A 27,293-nucleotide genomic window follows, 5' to 3' on the forward strand; every position below is an offset into this window, starting at 1 on the left:
GCTGCAATATTGGATTGAAGTTCATTCTCTGTCCTCCATAGTACATGCCTGCACAAGGCAATCTTACCTTGCACAGGCGTGTACTTTGGAGGACAGAGAATGAACTTCAATCCAACATTGCAGCCAGCATGCAGCCAGCGGGTAAGGAAAGGGTGAATCAAACACCCGAAAACCCCGCCTCTATGGCTGAAGATTGTTCCCTCCAAATTCAGGTGTCCCTTTAAAAAAAAAAAATCTGGACGAGTATTATTAGAGAAACAAGTAGCACATCTTTCGGAAGAAAGCAGAAGAGATGGACTGCATAGAAAATTCGGCCAGATTATCCTGGAAATAGCACAGGATGAAATCTAGATTGTCAAAAAGATTTATTGATTTAAGACATCATTTACAAGTAAAAAAAATAAAATGACAGTAAAATGACTAAAAATTTTTTTACTAAATTTATTTTTACATTGCTTAAGGTAATTAAATTTATAGGAAACCTAATTTAAGAAGGATTATAGGTGGACAACATTCAGATTTGCATTTTTTGTCTTTAGGTTGTCTATTACCCTATCCGGATTTGCATAACTCAGTAAAGGATAACTTTCAAAGACATAAAAATGTGGAAGGTAAATGCTATGACCTGTCAATTTATTAATGGTTTATGTAATATACATTGTCAAAGTAGAGCTTCAAAACCAGGAGTGATTCCAAAATACAAAACAGGTGGAAATCTTTCCATTATATAGTAACTTGTAATTTTTTTCACTGTAAGCACCATTCCAGATTGTGGCTTAAAAAATCTGGCAAAACACAGACCAAATACAGACATATGAAAAAGGCCTCGAGCTATGTTCATATTATGCTTTAATTATGTGTTTTTTGCTGTGATTTTCAAAAAGCGCAATAAAAATACCTTGACAAGCCAGAGATGGTATGTCACTCTCCATAAGGAGAAACGACCCCAGTCCAGAGCCTCTCACCTAGCCAAATTAGTTCTCATGCTTTGCACTGACGAGGGCCAACAGCCGAAAACACCGTATCTGTGAATTGAGATACTGATTTGGGTTTTATCCTAAGTCATATTGCAAGACTCGTTAAAGAGTTGATTATGACTTGTAGGATAACTACTTCCAACAGGTGGCGCTATAGAGTTTAAGTCCTCTTTTTCTCAGAAGAGGCAATTTGCATAATAAAAATACAGTAATTTTACAATGTTTCTGGAAACTTGTGGCGAAAAAACGCAATGGAGTGAACATAGCCTAACAGTTACTATCAGTCTTTGATCCCATGCATATATATTGCCATCTATATATATATTCATGTTAACGAAAGAAGCCTTTTATACAAATCTACTAAGCTTTAAATATGTTTCTAAAATATCTTACTTTTGGCAGTAAACTCTGGAAATGATGCAGGACAACCTGATAAGTCTTTCCACTCATGGCAAAGTGATAATTGCCCTGGGCCTCCTCTAGAACGGTTCTTCCTTCAATATCAATGTTTATTGACACCTGTAACACGTGGATATAATATAATGAAAGATTTCCCATTTTAACATATGAGAAATACTTAGAATGACCGTGCAGCAGTAAGCAAAGTGTACAATGCATGAAAGAAACATCTTACTGTTTGGTCTTCTGAATTGTGATCCAGTCCTTCAGCTGGTTGCCAAGTAATCTTTGCTGAACTCAGTCCAGTTGGCTCTTCAGCTTCTACAAGGATGACATTGCTGTTCGCTGGGACTAAGCCGGATGTTCTTGCCACTGTTATGGCAGTTTGTAGGTTGTCCCCTGTGGATGTTAAACAGGACAGTAACCCAACAGTAGACTATCCAGTGGACACAGTAGACTACAGAAGAAGTTAAGAGTAGAGGGATTTGGAAGGGGCTTTGTGCAATATGGCAAGACATTTTACAGATAACTCAATATCGAGCATACGCTAGATAATTAATTAACATGTTTCCCCCAGCACCTAGTTAGCAGTATAAAGGGTGTAGGGATACTGATGACATGTTACCCTCTAATGTTATACCATATAATACAAATATAGGTAGGGTGACCTCTATATTCCCATTTTCAGTACAATACATAACTAACTATATCTACTATATAATTGTCTAAGGGTCACTTTCGTCTGTCTGTCTGTCTGTCATGGAAATCCTGCCCGAGGCTGCGACCAATCAGCGACGGGCACAGTCCGGCCGCAAATTGGCCCCTCCCTCCTTCCCTGCAGTCAGTGCCCCCTCCCTACTCCCCTCCAGTCAGCGCCCACATAGCGTTAACCGGACTGCCTTACACCGTGGTATAATGTGGTGTAAGGCAGTTCGTTAACGCTGTCATTAACCCTCCGTGTGACCAACTTTTTACTATTGATGCTGTCTATACAGCATCAATAGTAAAAACATATAATGTTAAAAATAATAAAAAAAATTAAAAAATCATTATATACCCACCCTCCAACGGCCCCCAGCTCCAGCCCAGGACTTTCCCGCTCCTTGCTTACCCCTCCGGGCCCCAGAATGCATTGTGGCAATGACCGGAGATGACATAGTGGTCTCGCGAGACCGCCACATCATTACGTGGTATTGCTGCTTGGGACCGGAGCGGCGCGCGAGGAGTGGGAAATGCCTGGGCTGGATCCGGGGGCCTTCGGAGGGTGAGTATATAACTACTTTTTATTTTAATTTTTTTTAACAGGGATATGGTGCTCACATTTCTATATACTGCGTGGGCTGTGTTATATACTACGTGGGCAGTGTTATATACTGCGTGGGCTGTGTTGTATACTACATCGGCTGTGCAATATAATGCGTGGCTGTGCAATATACTACATGGGCTGTGTAATATACTACTTGGCTGTGCTATATACTGCATGGGCTGTGTTATATACTGCATCGGCTCTGCAATAAACTGAGTCGGCTGTGCAATATACTATGTGGCTGTGCTATATACTACATGGGCTATGCTATATACTACGTGGACTGTGCAATATACTACGTGGCTGTGCTATATACTATGTGGCTGTGCAATATACTACATGGCTGTGCAGAATACTTTGTGGCTGTGCAATATACTACATGGCTGTGCTATATACTATGTGGGCTGTGTTATACACTACATGGCTGTGTTATATAAAGCGTTGGCTGTGTTATATACTATGTGAGCTGTGTTATATACTACGTGGCTGGGTTATATGCTATGTGGGCTGCTATATACTATGTGGCTGTGCTATATACTACGTGGCTGTGCTATATACTACATGGCCGGACGCAAACAATCAGTGACAGGCGCACTCCGGCCGTGAATTGGCATGGGATTTGAACCACGCTTCGCTAATTGGTCACGCCCGGCCAGCCGAATTCTGTGTATTCATTGTATTATTCTTAAATCTTCATAAATAAACTACATATATATTCTAGAATACCCGATGCGTTAGAATCGGGCCACCATCTAGTATATAAATATATATGTATATATATATATATATATCTATATAGTTAGTCATGTATTGTACTGAAAATGGGAGTTTGAAGGTCTCTCTACCTCTTTGACACAGGGCAGAGTGCCACACACAAAATGCAAATATTGCTCTGGTAGACCCGAGCTGTCTATATATTCCATACTATATACATTCATTTTAATGGGGGCATGCAACAATACATTTAAATGAGCAGAACTACGCAAATATCGACCTACTAAATCCACATAAATTTAGTTTGATAACTAAATTATAGTTTTCTATCACCTTGGGAGCTACCGTAAGTTTATTCCTATGCTTCATAAATAGGATAGCCTATGTTTGCACGTTGGATTAGAGATAACACAATTTAAATAAATTAATGAACAAGTAATATTTGCAAAGAACATTCCTGTGAATTACCTGTAATCATGACTGTCCTTATGTTGGCAGCGCTCAGCTCTTGCAAAGCAGGGTTTGTTTCTGGTTTCAGTCGATTTTCTAATATAAGCAAGCCAAGAAACTCCAGATTTGATTCAACATCCTCCCTAGAAATTGTAATAAACTGATTACCCTTAATTTTTTATTTTAATTCTAGTTTAAAGGGACACTGTCACCTGAATTTGGAGGGAACAATCTTCAGCCATGGAGGCGGGGTTTTTGGGTGTTTGATTCACCCTTTCCTTACCCACTGGCTGCATGCTGGCTACAATATTGGATTGAAGTTCATTCTCTGTCCTCCGTAGTACATGCCTGCCCATGGCAATCTTGCCTTGCGCAGGCGTGTACTATGGAGGACAGAGAATGAACTTCAATCCAATATTGCAGCCAGCATGCAGCCAGCGGGTAAGGAAAGGGTGAATCAAACACCCAACAACCCCGCCTCCATGGCTGAAGATTGTTCCCTCCAAATTCAGGTGACAGTGTCCCTTTAAGCTACTGCAATACTTCCTGTACAAATGTAGTCATTAGAAATCAGTCAATCTATCCCATTACTAACTTAATGTCACTTATAACTATAGATCACTGATATTTGTTGTTTTGTTTGGTGCAAAATTATATAAACAGATGTGAAGATGGAACAACATAGAAGACATGATCTCAGTGGTTATAAATGAACAGTTTATTATTTATTAAACTATTTACACACAATTGACAAAACAAATTAAAATTCCAGAAAATGACAACTTTTTTGCTCACAACCGTTCAGGCTATCTGGTATTATATCACTACGCTCTCTCGATTCTGCAGCTACCAATCTGGCCATAGTACTTGCCCTGGTTCCCTAAGCTCTGCCTTAGAAATAAACAATAAACCCAGTGCTCTTGCACTGAAAACTGCGATATCAATATCCTATTCGTTGATTTGTTGCCCCAGTCTGACCCTTAAACACGCAGCCACTGACTCTTCGACACACTGAGTTTTGTGCTACTCAACTAGTTCGGTTGACCGGTCAACTCACTATAGAATACACACTGAGGCAGCATTATTAAGATATGACAAATGCAATGTGTAATGACTCAATATTAATTGTGAAGACATGAGGGTCAGTGGGCGCTCTTGGACCTTGGTCCGGGTGACATTAGGAAGACCGCACATCCCGGGGCTCATTCCACTGAACAACTGGCCTCCTTCACTGCGGGCAAAACACTACTCAGACAAAACAGGGTGAGGGTACCACACTCCGGCAAGAATTTATTGAGGTATCACCAGTTATAAGCATATACTACATTCTCAGCAAGGACACAAGATGATGCAAATAAGAGTTTCCTCCTTTTTGCTGGCTCGCCGGGGATTAGAACTGACTTTTAGGCATCCAGAGCCAACTACTCCAACCAACAGTACCCCGCTTCTGGTGGGCACCCACACATAGGAGGTAGCGACAAGCTGAGAAAGCTAACACAGCACAGTGTGGTAAGTGTCCAGATGACCTGACTATCCCAACCTGAGGTATTCAAACAACTTTGCGGGTTCAGTGTTGGGCAGTGAAGCACATCTGTATTCCACCAACTGAAACCATGGTCCCTTGGCTGAAGTCCTATAGGATCACACCCTGTGACAGGAGTAAGGCCCTTTTATAATGCTTATCTCCCATTTCAAGGCATTATTCTACAGGATTGGGAGAGGTAGTCATGGCTGTTTCCTCAATGATTAATTGTTAGACTGCATAATTGTCATCCAAGTGGTGCAGACTAGTACAACACAGGGGGCTGATGCAATCAGCAGGAATCTCACAAATTAGCATATAAAAAGAGTCATCAGACAATTTCACATGAAACAATGGCTCATGCCTCTTGACTTTTACTGAACAAAGGAAGAGTACATCTGACATAATTCACCCCCACACAAGTGGTCAAATTAACCGTTAGGTGTTACACAATGTACATGGGTCTGTTAATATTGGGATAAAATGCACAGCATCACATGTTTATAAAGATAATGTGATTTGTCTCTTGACAGTGTCCAGGTTGATGCAGCAAGATTTCCATCAGCCAGCTCCAACTTCAATTAGCATTCGGCTCACCAGGTATCTATCAAGTAAAAAGCCACGAGACCGCAAGCCTCGGCTCGGTCTTAAACTTGAGGCTGCAGATAGTCTTGGTTATCAATAGACTTTCTCTTGTTGTCTACAGTCTCAGAGGAGATAAACTCACATCCCTACTGCTTACATGTTCAAAACCACTGCTCACATGATCGGAACCACTACTCACATGATCAAAACACTGCAGTCTTCTATCTTCACTCTGGTAAGCAAAACATCTTATCTTCAGGAAATAATTTGCATCCTCCAACACGTTCTCTTGAAGCTTGACTATAATCAAGCACAATCTTCTTCTCTTCCTTCAGTTTTAGATTTCTGTCCTGCTCCACAGCCAGGTCATGTGTCTTTAGTGTGCCTGGCCCTTTGCTTTCCCTCTAGCAATAAATTACTTGTCTTTTTGTTCTGGCAGTGCCTACACTGGTCGCTTATGTCCACTAGATGACAGTATCTGCCGATAAATGCTCATAGCACCATTCTACTGCATTATCCAATTTCAACCCATCCCAGTACAGATCACTGGCATTTGATGATATGTTTGATACAAATTTACATGCACGGTTTTTGTATTAAAGGGATTCTGTCACCCCCAAAACTCAAATGTAACTTTTCAGACATCCACATCGAGGAATTAAGCCCTATAAAAATCATATTGGTACTGTAGAATGTAGTAAATTTGTTGTATAGACTCACAGTTTTATTACAAATGTAAATGATAGGACTTTAGTGCATCCATGGCATGGTCAAGTGCATCACAGCCTGTTCTAAACACCCCAAAAAGACAGTGCTGAGGCTGAACAGGTGCACACACTGTCATTTTATGAAGGTACTAAGCCCCAGTGTGAATGTTTAAATAGTCCAGTTTCAGTTTTGTGGGGTGGTAAATTCCCTTTAAATGAGATATTGACAAATTGGTATACCATACCTCACAAAGTTGCCATCTGCTCCAATCTTCTGATCTAACGTTTTGTAGGCAAAGCCAATAACTCGAAAGCCTTTCATTGTGTAAAACTGAAGTTCTTGCAAAAAACCTTTTGGAACTAAATTAAAAAGAAGAAACTTGGATTTTAATTTTAAAGACTAAACTTTCAAAATGTTGAATATTTGGGAATTTTTCTTTTTGTGTGTAAAATTTTTGTTCACAGAAGGTGCATATGTATTATCAGCTCTGAGTGGCATTGAGCTGTAATACAGCACTTACAAGACACTATAGACCTCTAGTTCACACAGAAATATCAATGAGACAGAGTTTTCTTCTGTCATAGGCCCCCTGCACATATGTCAAGCGCTGCCTTGTTGATATCTCCATATATCACTAAATTCTGCTCTATCTGATGGCAGAAAAGTAACCATAACTAACCATCTAGTAACTAAATAATAGCTTCAACCAGGAATAATATAGGGGAAATTAAATGATTACTTGTAGAGTACAGTAATATAGATATTTACAAAGAAAGCGAACAAAGGGGGAGAAAAAAGAGAAATTGAAGGCAGGGAGAAGGAAAATAAATGGGGGTAAAAGAGGAAAGGAAGATAAATAAGGGAAGAAATACTCATATATTGTAAACCCCCTTAATTAAAATAATTTTATTGAAAAAGAAAAAAAGGAACCATCATTTTAATTTTAATTTTGTAAATCAAAAGTATGAATAGCATTCACATAAAAATAGTCTACTTTTTAATATATCTCATCAGATAAAGTTGCTTCTTTCACCTACAAAATTGATCTTTCACTCTCAATCCATGGGGATAATCTGTAAAATCTGTATTCAATGAAGACATTCTGCTGCAAGTTCAGCCATAATGAAAGTTACCGTTCCCCATACAACTCTATGAGCACCAATTGTCATCTCCTATATATTTAGTAGGAAAGACAGATTTTACCCATTGATTTAGAATTTGCTGAATGAATGATCAGTCCAGAAGGAGAAAGAAGCAGATGTCTCCAATAAGAAACATTTCAACGTTTTTTATTTTTATTTGTACTATTGGTTTATGAACATTACTTTTAAGTTAAAAATCCTTCTTATTATACACTATACGACACTATACGACAGCACATTGGACATCTATGGCTCCATAGTATGGTATGTGTGGCACCATGTTAGTTTATGTGCATATTGTTGTGCTCAGAAACAGAGAAAATAACAGAAATGAATTACATTACCGCTTTGCTCTTTGCAAAATTTGATCACCATCTCAGGAGCTCCTTTCATAAATGCAACTCGTTTATCCTGACCGACTTCTTGAGTGATTACAGACATTCTCTGCAGGCTAGAGGAAAATGGAAACTGGTGGACGATGGCAATTCCTTCAGCTGGTCCCTGAAGGGATAAATGTTGGATTACAACCGAGGTCAATATCATATTCTTCATCTGATTTTCAAATGACATTTCTTCAGTTATTTTTAATCCCAATATTCAGATTGCATTTTCACGTTAAAGGGAAAATTTTAGGTTGTAGAAAACACAAAAATTGACTTTTTTTTAAGAATATCTTTATGCTGTATCAAGGCTCAAGGACTTCATAGAAAGTACTTTAGTTCCTTGTTCTGGTCCTCTGTATGAGATAATATGGAGAACAGATCTATAAGAAATGTCTGGCAAGATAGTCACCATAATTATTTATTATTCTTACTTTTATATCACCATTACTTTACAGAAATTATCGCCGCTGTCCTCAATGGAGCTCACAATGTAAATTCCCTACTAGCACACCTTTGAAGGAAACCAGAAGACCCAAAGAAAACTCAGGAAGAACATACAAACTCATTGTAGATGTTGTCCTCAGTGGGATTTTAATCCATGGCCTCAGTGCTGCAAGGTTACAGTTCAAACTACTGAGCCACCATGATGCCCCTAGATTGCTGGTGGTTAGAGATGCCAGACCAATAATAATAAGCTGATTAACATGCCAGCTTTAAAAAAAGTAAAGGGAATTTTCACTACACAGCTTTTTTAGTGATACCCCCATATGTTGAAATCAATGCTTACAAAGGTCAGTTTCACGCACCAAAAACGTTGGGAGGGGTCAATCACTGGCAAGTTGGCCATGTATATGGCACTTAGTACATGTGACAAAGCAAACACTATGGATGTGTTTTGGAACTTGCTAAATGTCTGCTTTGTATCTCACCATTTTATGTCTCAGTTGTACTGTCATTTGAAATATCAATAAATTTTACATGTTTTCAAAAACTAAGAATTGAGTCTCACCATACATCCTTCTTTCCCTGGCTTAACGATGAGGCTGGATGATGACATTTCATTATTCTCTGTAGCAGACTGGGTCACTTCCTAAAAAGGGATCAACTGTATAAGGCAGAGCATACTATATAAATTAAGAAAAACAGATCAACATATGATATTTTACTGGAAGAAAAGTTTAGAGCCACGGTCTGGCTCTCACAGACTTGCATTAAGAGATTGTGAGAGTTACCTCTGACAGCCATGAGTGGATTACGATGCTACCTGCAGTTGTTAGGGGCACATGTCAGCTATTCAAAACAGCTGACATGTACCGGGAAAGATGTGGGCTCTGCGCCGTAGCCCACATCAAAGGGAGGGACAAGACATGCGCTGTACATGTACGGCACATGTCATGAAGGAGTGAAAATATATTCATTCAAACACTATATTAAAATATCCTGTTTTATATGGGCATGCAGAGTGAAGAATAGTATGTGGCATTTGTTTTTTATCTGAAAAACTACAGCTGATAGGGGAAAACGGGTGTAATTTTTGGAATCAGTGTGTCAAATATGCCGAGAAACGGGTCTAACATTTGAGGCACCAAAATGTGTGTTGGTCGTGCTTATGACTATTTGACTTTTACTAGTTACTATTAACAGTCAACAGAATATTATTCTTCATCTTACCCAGTGTGTAGCTTCAAACATCTTCAAATCCAGTGGATCCCCTTGTATTGTTCCATCAATAGCAACTAATGAGTGGCAACTTGTTAAAGCTGCAAGTAATGGACCCCAGGGCAAAGTGTTATCAGACACGAAGCTGTGCACCTCCTGGAAACTGCAGAAGATGATGTGTTATTTGTCTTGTCAAATGTCTGTAATTGTGGCATGTAATGCATGAGTTGAACATAAACCAACAAAGTATGCAACTGTGTGAATAACACTCATTATATCCCATGTGGTGTAAGTTTTATATGGTTTAAAAAATGTTTTTACCCATACATACCTGTTTACTATTTGTGTATCAATCAGATGTGTGACAGTGCATGGACTAAAGTATTTCCAAGTGCATACTCTGAATGTAGTATTTTTAAAATTGAATTATTGGTTTGTCTAGATTGTATCAAATATTACACTAAAAGATACTTTTAGAAACATTTCACAAGACTACTATTATAAATTTCACACACTCGTAAGCATTTTGAGCAAGGAGACTTTTTTCCCCATGTTGAAATAATCCATAGATAAATATGTTGGGGTATACAACAGCTGCAGGCTTATGTTGAGGAGGGTCTGTATTGAACAAACAGCAGATGACAGCATGTTATTTGTTAGAGCTTGTTAATACTGTTCTATACAATTATTTGGTCTGTTTGTGTCAGTTCTCTCCTGTGATCCTCCATGTTGTGGCGATAAAGATAATAGTTGCTGTATGTTACAAGTAAAATGTCTGAGTGTTAATGATTCTGTTAATAGCTGAAATCTGCAACTAAATAGTAAAAAAAAACTTGATGCAACACCACACTTCTTGTCACCAATGTCTACACTTCCATTTTGTGCTGCATCCTATACGACACAGAAAGTCTCTATATTCCGGGCGTACAATTATATAGAGCTGAGCATGGTGAAAAAAATATGAATATTATATTCTGGTGATGAAGCATACCTGTTTCCATGAGAAGGAAGAACACCCCATAAATCTAATCCATCTTCAGTCAAAGTTCCAGTCTATAATAAAATAAATACAAAATCTCACTTGAAATCTTGTACATTTCTATAATAAAGTAACAATTGCTTAATATTTATTTTGTAAATGGACAGGACAGATGTTTATGTGAATATGATGTATCTTCTTGTGAAAACTCTACAAGAAAAAGTAGATACTGTATATTGTAATTAAAGAGGTAATCCAGTCCAACTTGATAAGTCTGCAATCAGTCTGGGTGACTGCAGGCTCATGAATCCCCCCAGCACATGCATTGTGTGCTTTGAGGATTCGCTGGTTTCTGAGCTGTGACTGGAGGGTATGTATGCGTTATACATACTCCTGGCCAGAGCCCGTTTAGTGGGAGTGACCTCCCTCCACACACTTGTATTGAGCGAGGCCGCAACCTGACTAGTGATGTGGCCGAATGGAGGGTGTGGCCAACTAGAGGGCATGGTCAACCAGAAAATGTGGTCTACTGGAGGGTGTGACTGACTAGAGGGCGTGGTCAATCAGAGGGTGTGGCTTACTGGAGGGCATAGTGACCGTGACCGACTAGAGAGCGTGGCGTCACTCCACACAGATGAATGGAGGACTTTGCTTGGGAGTATATATAACGCATACATATCCTCAGGCCCAAGCTCACAGAGTGACTGCAGACTTACCGATTTGGACCAGACAACCACTTTAATATTAAATAGGAATTTCCTCACCTTATCAAAGCACACAATGTTCAACCTGCCGCAAACATTTATTCTTTGAGGGCTGATGCAGAAAATACCCTCTTTTTTAAGTCTGCGCTGTGCATACATGATCCCCGTAGATAGGGCTGCCGACAATGCTGGAGGAACAGCCGTAGTGATAATAATCAAGGCTTTTATCAACACTTCAGTGGGAGATTCCTATAGTAAAACATGTAGAATAAATTACAATTCTGTATTGTAATGCTTTTGATTTCTTACGTCCGTGAATAGAAATGTTAGGGTTTACATCCGGACGCTAGAAACTGGAAATGAAATATCTCAATGCTGAGAGTTTGCTACGATGGATTCATCTACAAAATCAACTGCAAGCTATACTGATTAGGCATCAAACTGACATCACCCAGACTGATACACATTGTAAAAAATCACCAGGATAAGATAACAAAAAATGCAGATCATTTTCCAGAGTTTCGTAGGTTGGATAACTTAATGTTCACCATCAACTTCAAGAAGTCTTAGAGCTAAATAAGCTTCTAGCCTTTGGTTGTGAGCAAGGATTGATCTATTTGCTGACAAGTGGAAATTTAATAAATTAATCACAAAGTTTATTGCATCATTATAAAACAAATACCAGCTCTCGAATCACTGTAACTATTGGAACACGCAAAATGAAATCAGCAACAGTTACCGGTATATATTTATTAACCACTAGATGGTGACCCGATTCTAACGCATCGGGTATTCTAGAATATGCATGTCCACATAGTATATTGCACAGCCACGTAGTATATTGCCCAGCCACATAGTATATTGCACAGCCACGTAGTATATTGCCCAGTCACGTAGTATATTGCACAGCCCGCGTAGTATATTGCCCAGTCACGTAGTATATTGCCCAGCCACGTAGTATATTGCCCAGCCACGTAGTATATTGCACAGTCACGTAGTATATTGCCCAGCCACGTAGTATATTGCCCAGCCACGTAGTATATTGCCCAGCCACGTAGTATATTGCACAGTCACGTAGTATATTGCCCAGCCACATAGTATATTGCCCAGTCACATAGTATATTGCCCAGTCACGTAGTATATTGCCCAGTCACATAGTATATTGCCCAGCCACATAGTATATTGCCCAGTCACGTAGTATATTGCACAGCCCGCGTAGTATATTGCCCAGTCACGTAGTATATTGCCCAGCCACGTAGTATATTGCCCAGCCACGTAGTATATTGCACAGTCACGTAGTATATTGCCCAGTCACGTAGTATATTGCCCAGTCACGTAGTATATTGCCCAGTCACATAGTATATTGCCCAGCCACGTAGTATATTGCCCAGTCACATAGTATATTGCCCAGTCACATAGTATATTGCCCAGTCACGTAGTATATTGCCCAGTCACGTAGTATATTGCCCAGTCACATAGTATATTGCCCAGTCACGTAGTATATTGCCCAGTCACGTAGTATATTGCCCAGTCACGTAGTATATTGCCCAGTCACATAGTATATTGCCCAGTCACGTAGTATATTGCCCAGTCACATAGTATATTGCCCAGTCACGTAGTATATTGCCCAGCCACATAGTATATTGCCCAGTCACATAGTATATTGCCTAGTCACATAGTATATTGCCCAGTCACGTAGTATATTGCCCAGCCACATAGTATATTGCCCAGCCACATAGTATATTGCCCAGTCAAGTAGTATATTGCCCAGTCACATAGTATATTGCCCAGTCACATAGTATATTGCCCAGTCACGTAGTATATTGCCCAGTCACATAGTATATTGCCCAGTCACGCAGTATATTGCCCAGCCACATAGTATATTGCCCAGTCACATAGTATATTGCCCAGTCACGTAGTATATTGCCCAGTCACGTAGTATATTGCCCAGTCACGTAGTATATTGCCCAGTCATGTAGTATATTGCTCAGACACGTAGTATATTGCACAGCCCACGTAGTGCATTGCACAGCAACGTAACGCACCCCACTGGAAAATACCTAAGATCATGTTAAATTTCTAAATGCCTAATAAAAGTACACATCCTATTAAAACTACTATAGAAAATGTTGGAATTAAAGACATAATCATTTTAAAACTAATTATATAGCACTGATTGCTAATATTAACAGTATTCTATAGTGTACTGGAGTATATCAATTGCTACATAACAAATGTGTCTTAAAGGGACACTGTCACCTGAATTTGGAGGGAACAATCTTTAGCCATAGGGGCGGGGTTTTCGGGTGTTTGATTCACCCTTTCCTTACCCGCTGGCTGCATGCTGGCTGCAATATGGGATTGAAGTTCATTCTCTGTCCTCCATAGTACATGCCTGCACAAGGCAATCTTGCACAGCGCAGGTGTGTACTATGGAGGACAGAGCATGAACTTCAATCCCATATTGCAGCCAGCATGCAGCCAGCGGGTAAGGAAAGGGTGAATCAAACACCCGAAAACCCCGCCCCTATGGCTAAAGATTGTTCCCTCCAAATTCAGGTGACAATGTCCCTTTAAAAGCAATATTTCTATTCCTCACAAATAAAAAGGGGAACGGGGTCCAACGTTAGTCCACCTCCACGTGGTGTACCCTAGGTAACGCTAAAGGACTAACAATCTTGACGACAAACAATCAAATTACATCTAGATCTCTTGGTCATTATACTTTACATCATTTCGACTCTGATTTCTGCTCTTTTGTCCCCTTTCAATCATTGTTTATTGTTCGTTATTCATTCTTACACATGATGAGAGCATTATATACACATGATGAGAGCATTATATACACATGATAAGAGCATTATATACACATGATGAGAGCATTACATACACATGATGAGAGCATTATACTGCCTCTGTACAAATCCCTAGTTAGACCGCACATGGAGTACTGTGTCCAGTTTTGGGCACCGGTGCTCAGGAAGGATATAATGGAACTAGAGAGAGTACAAAGGAGGGCAACAAAATTAATAAAGGGGATGGGAGAACTACAATACCTAGATAGATTAGCGAAATTAGGATTATTTAGTCTAGAAAAAAGACGACTGAGGGGCGATCTAATAACCATGTATAAGTATATAAGGGGACAATACAAATATCTCGCTGAGGATTTGTTTATACCATGGAAGGTGACAGGCACAAGGGGGCATTCTTTGCGTCTGGAGGAGAAAAGGTTTTTCCACCAACATAGAAGAGGATTCTTTACTGTTAGGGCAGTGAGAATCTGGAATTGCTTGCCTGAGGAGGTGGTGATGGCGAACTCAGTCGAGGGGTTCAAGAGAGGCCTGGATGTCTTCCTGGAGCAGAACAATATTGTATCATACAATTATTAGGTTCTGTAGAAGGACGTAGATCTGGGGATTTATTATGATGGAATATAGGCTGAACTGGATGGACAAATGTCTTTTTTCGGCCTTACTAACTATGTTACTATGTTACTATGTTACTTATATGATGTTAAAATATATGTTCATATGATTAAATAAATAAAAAGTGGAACTATCATTCTTACCCCTTGTAGGACAAAAACAACCACTGTGTAGATTGTTCCAATTACAGCTACTGTTGCTAGAACCATAAGGAATCTGAAGGCGTCCCTGTAGAGTTTAAAGTTCATGGGTTTTGGATACAAGATGGATCTAACCAGATCCCCTTTAGCAGTATTAAATCCTGTAGATGAGAACGAGAGTTCTTAGGAAAAGTGAGTATGAAGAAATAATTAAGCTTTATTTCAACTTCATGATCTATAATTAACAATATCTACATTGTAATAATAATAAATATTTAATGAAAATACTGACACAGTGTGGTGGAATAACCGTATGACAAGCTAAGGCACAGGCACAGTATGAAGGCCTGTAGCGCTTTGAATGATTAAGACATATGCGCACTGTGAGAGGGAGACACTTCATAGAACGGTGAGCGGGACTGTGTTGCCCTCTTGAATCTATCGTCCCTGTTTTTGAGCAGTCTATTTAAACATGGTGGGACACAATAGATATAATACAGCTTCAGCTGAACTTCATTATTCACCAGATGAGATCCTTCAACACAGCCTCCTGATGAAACCTGGCACCATAAGAGTGGAAACTGTAGAGGTGCAGCGTGTGGACATATAAGTACCGTAAACCGTTTACCACATGTACTCTAACTTTATGAAGGACTGACTATTGAAGTCTATTTGGTTGGATCTGTTGTATCCATAGGACACCTTTTTGATTTTGTGTTGATGTACATAGCCAGGGAAGCTGCCTGCCTTATTTGAAGATATGATCTCTATGTTATATGACTGTTACCCTCAGCATTCTTGATCATCATTTTGCACTATCGTTAATTTTATTTCTCTGGGGTTTTTCCTGTAATCAGACAGGTAAGAGAATATTTATGAGAGCCAACAATGAGCGAAGGGTGCCACTATTAGGGTGCCAACCTCCGCTGCAAGACAAGGGTCATCACTAAGGGTTGATCCCACCTATAAGACATACATAGATTTTATGACCATCCTTCTGAAGGCACAGTACATAATTTAATCTAAAAGATTGACTATTATTAAAGCCTATTTTTGTGAATCTGATATATCTTTAGGACACCCTTCTGTTTGCTACAGTGCTAATCTTTACATCTTTTAAGGGGTTCCATGGTTTTGTTGAAGAGATGGTCCTAAGTATAAAATGAATGTTAACCCTGGCATTGATTACTATCTGCCTATGGCTACATTAATTTCTAAGTGAAATAATAGTGGAGAGATACTCCAGTAAGATCTGGTAAATTAGGTCTTAGGTCTCAGAATTATATTTTGCATTTTTGCTTTTTGACTTTGCTGTTTTATTGTCTACTATATTCATACCATTTGGTTTCTTGTTATTAGACAAGTAGGGAAATATTATGGAGCGCCTACGACGAGCAGGTGTGCAATTATCATGACCCTATGGTGCCGACTCTGTGGCTCAGGTAGGAATCATTATCAGGGCAAGATCCCACCGATAGAGTCCACATTATTAGACAGTATAACCATCCTTCTCATTTAGTTCCCAGTTCTGGGAATGGGACATATTGTGTTTTAAATTCAATGGATTAATTGTTGTGTGTTTAATACGGGTATTTTTTTTTAACATACCGTATACATAATAAAGAATGCTTTTTAAGGGGAATATATGTAATTAGTTTCTGATATCCTCTTCATACCAGAGCTGGCATGTCACTCTCCACAAGGAGAAACCTTATCCCTAAGACCTCAGTCCAGAGCCTCTCACCTAGCCAAATCAGTTCTCATGCTTTGCACTGACGAGGGCCAACAGCCCGAAACACCGTGTCTGCGAATTGAGATACTGATTTGGCTTTTATCCTAAGTCATATTGCACGACTCGTTAAAGAGTTGATTATGACTTGTAGGATTGCTACTTCCAATAGGTAGCGCTATAGAGTTCAAGTCCTCTTTTTCTCTGAAGAGGCAATTTGCTCTTTATAGACATACACTGTAAGAAATTTACTGAGAACACTACAACCATGAATTGAACTCAGGGATGGTAACAGTCACTAAGTAAAAGTATTATCATGTACAAGATGTATAGTACAGTCTGAATTCTTACCAGTTCTTAGGACAACCGCCTTTACTTGCCCCTGGCCTGTGGACTTTGTCTGAATCACTTCTGTTCCACAAAAAAGTACATGTCTTTTGAAATCTCCACTGTGCACCTTCCATGACACAGTATGATCATTATGAGGCAAGGGTGTCTTAGAGACAGGAACGCTTTCACCTAAAAAAAAATCCAACAAACAACTTCAACAATTTGTACTTTATGATTTAAATTTGTTTTCTTTCTCCAATTCTCTTGCATCACGTTATCTAAAATTTCAAATTAACACAAACTCTAAAATAGCTGATGAAATTCAAATAAGCGGCCTAATCCCTAATCTAGATAAATAGTTATTCACAACATAAGGGCATCATCATTGTTCTTGGGCAGCATGGTGGCTCAGTGGTTAGCACTACAGCCTTGCTGTGCTTAGTTCCTGGATTCAAATCCCACCAAATCCCACCAAGAACAAGATCTGCAAGGAGTTTGCATGTTCTCCCCGTGTTTGCGTGGGTTTCCTCCCACACTCCAAAGACATACTGATAGGGAATTTAGATTGTGAGCCCCATTGGGGACAGCGATGATAATGTGTGCAAACTGTAAAGCGCTGCGCTATATAGAAATAAAGATGATTATTATTGTTCTAGGAAAATCCAGTTTCATACTTCTTGATCTTATCTACAGGATGCCTCACATATACAATACCTGTAAGCATGCTTTCATTCACAATGCATCCTCCACTGATGAGTATGGCATCACATGGAAGGAAAAGCTTCTTTCCCGTAAGGACAATTACGTCACCTGGCACCAAGCAGCGGGATTCCACTTCCTTACACTCTGCAACAAAATTCCAAATGTTAACAATAATATATTTTTTTACCTTATTATTCAAAGTACACATCTAAATACATGCTGCATTTTTATTAACCCTCCAAAATTGGTAGTATTTCTTACCTGAATTAGATAAAATATTTCCATCGAAAACCCTGCATTGCTTGTGTATAAAACCATAGACACGCAGAGATGCAGACAAGACCCACAGAAGGATATGGATGTTGCATAACGAATGTCCACAACACAGATCCATATAATGGCTATGTACATGTGATGATTTGCCCTTATTGCTAATTAACAATATCTTTCAAGCACATAAATGTAAACATATGTTAAAATACATTTTAGGCAAAAAGTCTTTATATTATACTTATTTCATAAAAAAAACAATATTACTACCAAAACACAATATGTCTACTAACTTGTAACTTTTTTAAAGATAACCTTTCACCATTTTGTACATGCTAAACCGGCCTCACCATGATAAAGTAGCTGAAGATCTGATTAACATTTATTTTTAATTTTTATTTTCATCATCTCCATTATGAAAATATTAGCTTGCAACATTCATATGCTAATTTTCCCTTCATCCAAAGGTGCATTAGGAGAAATTATTTTCTGGAGGTGTTTTGTCATGCAGGTAGAAAAAAAGAAGAAAATGCCCCCAAGAATGGCTTCACATTGCGTTAGGGCAAGTCCGTTTAGCGCATAGCACTACGGTCTGCGCTAACGCAATGTCCCAAAAGGGATCGCGTTTGGCGATCCCGCTAGCGCAGACACCCGATCTGCGCTAGCGAGGAACGGACCTCGGACGCTGCAAGCAGCGTCCGCGGTCCGTCCGAAACTAACGGGACATCGCTAGCGCGTGCCGAAAATGGCATGCGCTAGCGACGCGCTAGAGATCCATTAGCACATTGCCGTCAATGGGTGCACTAACGGATCCGTTGCATGGCATTAATTGCGACAATTTCGCCATGTAACGGAGTCCGCTAGCGTTAACCCATTAACGCAATGTGAACCTAGCCTTAGAACTGGCTTTCTTTGTGATCTGGTAAGACTGATAAGTCTACCTAGTCTATCTAGGTCATACAGATCTCCCAGCTGATGATTAATGTGATTAAAAGTACAATGGGATGAAAGTAGAGCTGTGTGTCATTACAGACACAAATCTGCATCTATACCAGGTATTGGGGACTAATTTCCCAATATTTTGTATAAATGCACTGTCCTGTATGTGACACACTGGTTTCACTCCACAGCTCTCATCTCACAGCACTTCATGACTGTAAAATGAGAGCTGCATTGTGTGATTAGTATGTCATACAGAGTACTCTTTGCTTGTAATCACAGTAATTGGCAGCAGTGAAATCTGTGTGATCTAGTTAGACACACCAGTCTTACCATATCATAAAGAGAAAACAAGTTCTAAGGTTCTCTGAGGGAATTTTCTTTTTTTTCTCCTGCATGAAGCTACCTGCTTAAAGGTACCGTCACACTAAGCGACGCTGCAGCGATACCGACAACGATCCGGATTGCTGCAGCGTCGCTGTTTGGTCGCTGGAGAGCTGTCACACAGACAGCTCTCCAGCGACCAACAATCCCGAGGTCCCTGGTAACCATGGTAAACATCGGGTAACTAAGCGCAGGGCCGCGCTTAGTAACCCGATGCAGCGTCGGACTGGAGTAGCTTGGGCACACCAGAGAACATCATTCTAAGGGCCCACCATGCTTAAAGGTACCGTCACACTAAGCGACGCTGCAGCGATACCGACAACGATGTCGATCGCTGCAGCGTCGCTGTTTGGTCGCTGGAGAGCTGTCACATAGACAGCTCTCCAGCAACCAACAATGCCGGTAACCAGGGTAAACATCGGGTTACTAAGCGCAGGGCCGCGCTTAGTAACCCGATGTTTACCCTGCTTACCGTTGTAAATGTAAAAAAAAAAAACACTACATACTTACCTACCGCTGTCTGGTCATGTCCCTCGCCGTCAGCTTCCCGCACTGACTGAGCGCCGGCCGTAAAGTACAGCGGTGACGTCACCGCTGTGCTGTACTTTATGGCTGGCCGGCGCTCACCAGTCAGTGCGGGAAGCTGAAGGCGAGGGACATGACCAGACACCGGGAATGTAAGTATGTAGTGTTTTTTTTTTTTTACATTTACAACGGTAAGCAAGGTAAACATCGGGTTGCTAAGCGCGGCCCTGTGCTTAGTAACCCGATATTTACCCTGGTTACCAGTGAAGACATCGCTGAATCGGCATCACACATGCCGATTTAGTGATGTCAGCGGGAGATCCAGTGACAAAATAAAGTGCTGGACTTTCCCCAGCGACCAACGATCTCCCAGCAGGATCCTGATCGTTGGTCGCTGTCACACATAACGATTTCGTTAACAATATCGTTGGTACGTCACAAAAAGCAACGATATCATTAACGATATCGTTATGTGTGATGGTACCTTAAGGCAGGGGTCCCCAACTCCAGTCCTCAAGGCCCACCAACAGGTCATGTTTTCAGGATTTCCTTTGCATTGCACAGGTGATGCAATTATTACCTGGGCAAGACTAAGGAAATCCTGAAAACATGACATGTTGGTGGGCCTTGAGGACTGGAGTTGGGGACCCCTGCCTTAAGGGGTACTAGCTGCAGAGTCTTCCCTTAGCTTCCATCTAGTCAAGCACCCTTATCTGCAGCAGATAATTATGGGTAAACAAGACAAGTGCTGCCATCCCTCCTTCTCCACACAGCTCCTCATCACCCCTCTTCTCCACACAGCCCCTCGTCATCCCTCCTTCTCCACACAGCATCATCATACCTCTTTCTCCACAGCCTCATCATCCCTCCTTCTCCACACAGCCCCTCATCATCCCTCCTTCTCCACACAGCCTCATCATCCCTCCTTCTCCACACAGCTCCTCATCACCCCCCTTCTCCACACAGTCACCTCATTATCCCCCCTTTTCCACACAGACCCTCATCATCCCTCCTTCTCCATACAGCCCCCTGATCATCCCCCTTTTCAGACAGCCCCTCATCATGACCCTTTTTTCATGCAGCCCGTCATTATCATCTCCACTTCTCCACACAGCCTCTCATCATCTTCCCTATACAAGCCCCACTCTAGTTACATCAACCCTTTCCAAAAACCATCCTCTCACCACTCACTGAATCCTGGGTCTTCATTCCTATTTGTTCAAGGGTTCATTGCGCAGCCCCTTGGTCCTCTCCTCACGGGGCTCCATGTGCAGCCTCTCATTTCATTCCTCTCCAGCAGCAGCCTGAGCCTCAGAACAACGCTGCTTCCTAGTCACTGGTCTGATGGAGGCCCCGCCCCTTCCGGTGACATCATGCCATTGCCCTCAGGCTCTAAAAAAAAAAATCTTCAACTCCGCTCTAGTCTAGAGGCTGTGTGCAGTGCAGTCTCACAGCCTGTGGCTCTGCTGTGCGTGGTGTGTTATTCCGCACCCAGTGCCGGCCGTCTGCACTGCTCAGCAACAAGTGATGTGAGGTGAGCGCTTTCTCATCACCTGCTACTGCCGCTTCTATTGATCTCATTTAGCACGCCACAGCTGATAGAGCGGTGAGTGCCACGAGATCAGCAGAAGCCGCAGCAAATGATGAGAAAGCGCTCACATCACTTGTTACTGAACAGTGCAGACGGCTGGCACCGGGTATGGAATAAAGAACTCTCCGCTGGCTGCAGGCACTAATAATGAATGAGGCAGGAGTCTGCTGCTGGTGAGGGGGAGGGCCCACTGGGAGGCGGGCCCACCGGAGGATTCTCCGATCTCCCGGTGGGCCAGTCCGAGCCTGACCCGATGTTTACCCTGGTTACCATCGTTAAAGTAAAAAAAACAAACGTTACATACTTACCTACCTTACTCTGCTTTCCGGCCGCTGTGCTCACAGCCAGTGCAGAGAAGCACAGCGCCGGGGACAGACAGCGGTAGGTAAGTATGTAGCGCTTGTTTTTTTTACTTTAACGATGGTAACCAGGGTAAACATCGAGTTACTAAGCGCGGCCCTGCACTTAGTAACCCGATGTTTACCCTGGTTACCAGCGAAGACATCGCTGAATCGGTGTCACACACACCGATTCAGCGATGTCTGCGGGGAGTCCAGCGACGAAACAAAGTTTTGGACTTTCTTCCCCGACCAGCGCCAGCACAGCAGGGGCCTGATCGCTGCTGCCTGTCACACTGAACGATATCACTAGCCAGGACGCTGCAACTTCACGGATCGCTAGCGATATCGTCTAGTGTGACGGTACCTTAAGATTGGGCAAAGTCATGCAAGGAGGAAAGTAAACACCACCAGAGAAGTTTACAAGCTAATATCTCCATACCAGAAATGAGAAATAAGAAAATAACAAAATATGTTTTATTTGGAGCTTCAGACACTTTATCATAATGTGGTCAGTTTAGCATGTGAAAAATTGTGAAATTAACTGAAAACAATATAGTCCAGCTCACTTGTAGCCTTAAAGCAACATACCTCCATTTTTTTGCCGTATGGTCACTTTCATACTGTTGTTAGACTCCACCAGGTTATGAAGCTTTACGGATTCCTTTGGATAAAAATGAGAAGATAGATTTCAGTTTGGGGAAAACAGAACCGCAAGTGTTATATTTACAAAAGTGCAGTCATTTCATCACTCTACTTGATTGGAACTTAGTCCTGCCTGCTGAGTGAATGGAACTTTATTTTTTTCTTTGTTCGCATATTTTAATGCATTGCTTACAAAGCAAAGAAAATAGGATGACATTCTGAAAGATTTCCTATATGTTTGTTTTTTCTTTATATGGGTATTCTCAAGTTATTAAAATGCTTTATGTAGTTAATCAGCATTAAAATAAGCACGTTTACAATTGACTTACTTTTTCTATTTGCTGTCATTCTCTGGACAGTTTTTAACTTTCATAGTGTACAAATGGTTTCCATCGAGCTTGGACACTAGTGCCTCCCCAGACCCCGGTTAAGTGATTACAGTAGTTATATTCCAAGAGAGAAGTTAGTAACAGCCATAGCTTACTATACCACATTGATTAATATGCAGCTCTTATTTTTCTCTCATCTTCTCCTCCATCTCCAGCTCAAAGGTTCCTACAAGCCCTGCCTAATCACAGTACAAGCACTGCACCCAGCATCACATAGGCAGTTTCCACAGCAGTGCTAATCAGGGCTCTCACTTTCTAGAACTGTGTGCTTGTTCAAAGTTCCTGTTATCTCTACATTTAAATATAGTGACTCAGAACAAGACATGACAGACCATTAATGTCTAGTAGCCACTCAAGGAGGAGCACCCACCACCAGGAAGTAAGGAGAGCCCTCTGAGCTGCTCAAGAGACAACTTGAGAATGCCCCTTTCATGAAACTGTATAAAATGAACAATTACATTAAATCTGCAACTAAAACACGAGTTATAAAAATAACAAAAAGCAATAACTTAAACACCTGACATTAACTTGGCATTGTTACGAAAAGTTTTCAAATATGTGGCTTTCACTTAAAAATCAAGTTTTAAAGGGGATGTCAAGGATTGCAAGAAAAGGCCCACTTTATTTTTTTGTCCATGGCATATTCCTGAAAATACAGCCTATCACTATGGAAATTAGTATAAATGCAATATCAGGAATAAATCCTGGAAAATAGTGGTGGTGTCGCTGACAAAAAATAAAAACGTCTATTTTTCAACGTATTTTTAAGGAATAAAGTTTTCTGCATAATTTGTGTTGAGAGATGGTGAGAATATTTCCACAAAAAATACTTTTAAAGTACATCATCCTCTAGAAATTCTACATATTTAGTGATATAGTAATATTTAGTTATATTTATGCAATTGGCTTATAGCTGTAACAAGATTACATTCAATTGTCATGTCCCTAGAGAATCATCTTCCCGTGAGTAAAATTCTACAGATTAGGGAATATTTGTTCTTAGTTAGAAGCTTAAATTTGGTATTAATAGTATTACCCACCTTTCTAAGATCATGAACAGTAAAAACAATGGAAATGAGAGTCATAATAATAACAGCAATGGAATATGCTATGAAGCCCACGGCCAACCAAAGGGCCAAACTACACATTTCAAAGGCATAAAAAGGATTTAAAACCTACAAAAAAAGAGACAAAAAAATGGTTAATAATCATAGCCCAAGTCTTGTATATATTACAAAAAATGTGAGTTACATAAAAGGAGCAGTAAAAAGTTGATATTTTGACTTATTCTTCACTAAGTAAGCATGGATTTAGGAATGAGTGAATCCCAATAGTAAAGTTTGAGGTTCGTACTGTGCACCTAGTGTCCGGTGTCAAACCCCTAACACCAACTTCTTACTGGACGTACATGTTTCTGTTCAGGTTCAGCATCCTAATAAATCATGTTGAAAGACTGCAGTGTAGCCAATCAATGAGCTTTAAGGCTGTGGGCATGTCCGGGCCCATCATAGCCATGCCAATTAATTGAATAGCTGTGATTATCCAGCACACCACATGACCTGGCCTGACAGTGTAAAATAAATAAATAATTTTAAAAAATGGCATGCGGTCCCCATATTTTTAATAACCAGCCAAGGGAAAGCAGACAGCTGTGATCTGGTGTTATGCTGAGAAGGGGTCAATATCCATGGACCTTCCCATCCTATTAATAACAGCCCCCAGCTGTCAGCTTTGCCATTGATAGTTATTAAAAATTGGGGATCCTAAAATTGATGTGAAGTGTCCCTTAATTTTAATAACTAGCTAAGGCAAAACAGACAGTGTGGGGGTGATTTTTTATAGGCTGGGAAAGTCCATAGATATTGGCCCCTTCCCAATTTAATAAAGCCAGATCTTAGCTGCACTAGAAATGGTGCATTCATTAGATGCCCCAATCCTTGGCTCTTTCCATTTGCCCTGGTGTGGTGGCAATCGGGGTAAGTGGATTATGGGGTTCATGTTAGAAGCTGGTGCTGACATCAAGCCCATGGTTAATAATGGAGAGGCATCTGTCAGACACCTCCATTACAAACACCCTAGTCAAAATAAATAAACACACAAAAAAATCTTTATTTGAAAATAAATTCTCCAAATATTTTCCTCTTTCACCCATTTATTAAAAAAACAACACCACACCAGTCCACCATAGTCCACATGAAGGTCCCACGAAAATCACAGCCTCCGTCAAATAATGGGGGACATAGACTGGAGCAGCAGCCACTGCCGGTCTCATGCTGTACTTCACCGGGTCTCGAGGAGTACAGTGTGAGAGCCGGAATGATGAGCGGTGACATGACCATGAGTGAGTTATGCAACCTCATTCTCGAGGCTGCATAGGTAATTTGCGATCATGTCTCATGGGCGACGATGTGGCTGCTGCTCTAGTCTATGGAGCCTCGTTCTCTGAATTGTATTGGCCCCTTCCCAGACAGCTCACAGCTGTCCGCTTTCCCTTGGCTGGTAATTAAAAATAGGGAGACCGCACATTAATTTTTTCATTTACTTATTTATTAATTATAATTAGCAAGTACAGTAAACTACACATGCAAGGCTCTGCTCTGCTCCTCCACTTGGACCTCCGCCTCCTGGTTCAAGATTCTTATTTATCTTTTTAAATATGTTCTTTTAAGTAATTTTCCCATCTACATTTTTTTCAGGGCAATTTCCCTGCTCATACCCCTATTTTGCATCCTTTTGCAGCCCCCTAGCTCTTTACAGCCATTTACCAGCACCAAAGTTCTATTGGGTTTGGTTCAGGAGACATGTTCGGGTCAAATTTGGGTACCAGAACCAAACTTTGGACTCAACTGAACTTCCACGGCTCTGTTTATCCCTTCATGGGATATATTATAACTATTATACATTCTTTTTCTTTTAGAAAGCATAAAGGACTCTGCCTACACACAGGTTATCAGTAGTGATAAAGATGTTTAAAGGTAATGTGTCAGTAGGATGAACCCTCCAATGCTGTCTGTATATGGGATTGTAGGTCATATAAGTTATATTAAATGATACCTTGATATTTTTTTTAAATAAATAAATGAGCTGTTAAGATCTATGGGTCGGACATAAGTAGCTAGATCTCCCTGAGAGCCTATTTTATTTTATATTATATGCAATACCAGTGTGAGATATGTATTTACTGACAGTCCGCTCTCGTAATCTCCATGTCTTACACTAGTAAAACTCTCTTTTATTTAAAATAACCTTTGGTGGTAGATTCTCAGGGAGATCTATCTTTGATTCATACATCTTAACAGCTCATTTGCATTTTAATAATTTTATTTAACTTTTCATGATTTCCGATTCCCAACACCTCAGCTAGTGATTGATTGGGCAGGTATTTCTAGGCCTTTTTCAATGTGACATGAAGACTATTCAACATATTTCTGCTAAGCAGGAGCTGTTGTCTAAAGGTACCTTCACACTGAACAACTTTAGAACGATAACTATAGCGATCCGTGACGTTGCAGCGTCCTGGATAGCAATATCGTTGTGTTTGACACGCAGCAGTGATCAGGATCCTGCTGTGACATCGCTGGTCGGAGCTGAAAGTCTGGAACCTTATTTAGTCGCTGGATCACCCGCTGACATCGCTGAATCGGCGTGTGTGATGCCGATCCAGCGATTTGTTCACTTGTAACCAGGGTAAACATCGGGTTACTAAGCGCAGGGCCGTGCGCTGAGAAACCCGATGTTTACCCTGGTTACCCGGGGACTTCGGCATCGTTGGTCGCTGGAGAGCTGTCTGTGTGACAGCTCTCCAGCGACCACACAACGACTAAACAGCGACGCTGCAGTGATCGGCATCGTTGTCTATATCGCTGCAGCGTCACTTAATGTGACGGTTAGTGTTGAGCGATACCGTCCGATACTTGAAAGTATCGGTATCGGATAGTATCGGCCGATACCCGAAAAATATCGGATATCGCCGATACCGATATCCGATACCAATACAAGTCAATGGGACATCAAGTATCGGAAGGTATTCTCATGGTTCCCAGGGTCTGAAGGAGAGGAAACTCTCCTTCAGGCCCTGGGATCCATAGGGATGTGTAAAAGCATTAAGCTACTTACTGGTAGCAGCATTTTTCGGAGGCCCATGACAGCACTACGAGAGAGGGGATCCGCCCTTCAGGAACAGGAAACCTACAGATACAAAAGGGCGGCACCTCTCCCCATGCATCAGTTGTATATTAGAGCCTGAGAGGACTACCGCGGTTAGTAGCACACAAACATACATTATATACAGTTTATGTACAAAAATAATCCATCATATTGAACTATATACCACACGTGAGATCTATCTATCTCAT

General features: G+C 40.8%; 1 protein-coding gene across 1 annotated transcript in view; it reads right to left on the reverse strand.

Moving 5' to 3' along the window:
- LOC138638127 (probable cation-transporting ATPase 13A4) overlaps window positions 1–27,293 on the reverse strand; it is a 79,311-nt gene that overhangs the window by 20,992 nt on the left and 31,026 nt on the right. Inside the window, exons 7-20 of the mRNA XM_069727158.1 lie at window positions 23,979–24,113; window positions 22,496–22,568; window positions 17,870–18,001; window positions 17,177–17,344; window positions 15,100–15,257; window positions 11,589–11,777; window positions 10,837–10,898; window positions 9,858–10,008; window positions 9,196–9,276; window positions 8,148–8,304; window positions 6,906–7,020; window positions 3,865–3,989; window positions 1,612–1,775; window positions 1,371–1,496 (exon numbers count right to left, since the gene is read on the reverse strand). Coding sequence (XP_069583259.1) covers window positions 1,371–1,496; window positions 1,612–1,775; window positions 3,865–3,989; window positions 6,906–7,020; window positions 8,148–8,304; window positions 9,196–9,276; window positions 9,858–10,008; window positions 10,837–10,898; window positions 11,589–11,777; window positions 15,100–15,257; window positions 17,177–17,344; window positions 17,870–18,001; window positions 22,496–22,568; window positions 23,979–24,113 — 1,836 coding nt within the window. The remainder of the gene's footprint in view (window positions 1–1,370; window positions 1,497–1,611; window positions 1,776–3,864; window positions 3,990–6,905; window positions 7,021–8,147; window positions 8,305–9,195; window positions 9,277–9,857; window positions 10,009–10,836; window positions 10,899–11,588; window positions 11,778–15,099; window positions 15,258–17,176; window positions 17,345–17,869; window positions 18,002–22,495; window positions 22,569–23,978; window positions 24,114–27,293) is intronic.

Source organism: Ranitomeya imitator, chromosome 5, assembly GCF_032444005.1.
Source record: "Ranitomeya imitator isolate aRanImi1 chromosome 5, aRanImi1.pri, whole genome shotgun sequence".
In the NCBI taxonomy this organism is placed as follows: Eukaryota; Metazoa; Chordata; class Amphibia; order Anura; family Dendrobatidae; genus Ranitomeya; species Ranitomeya imitator.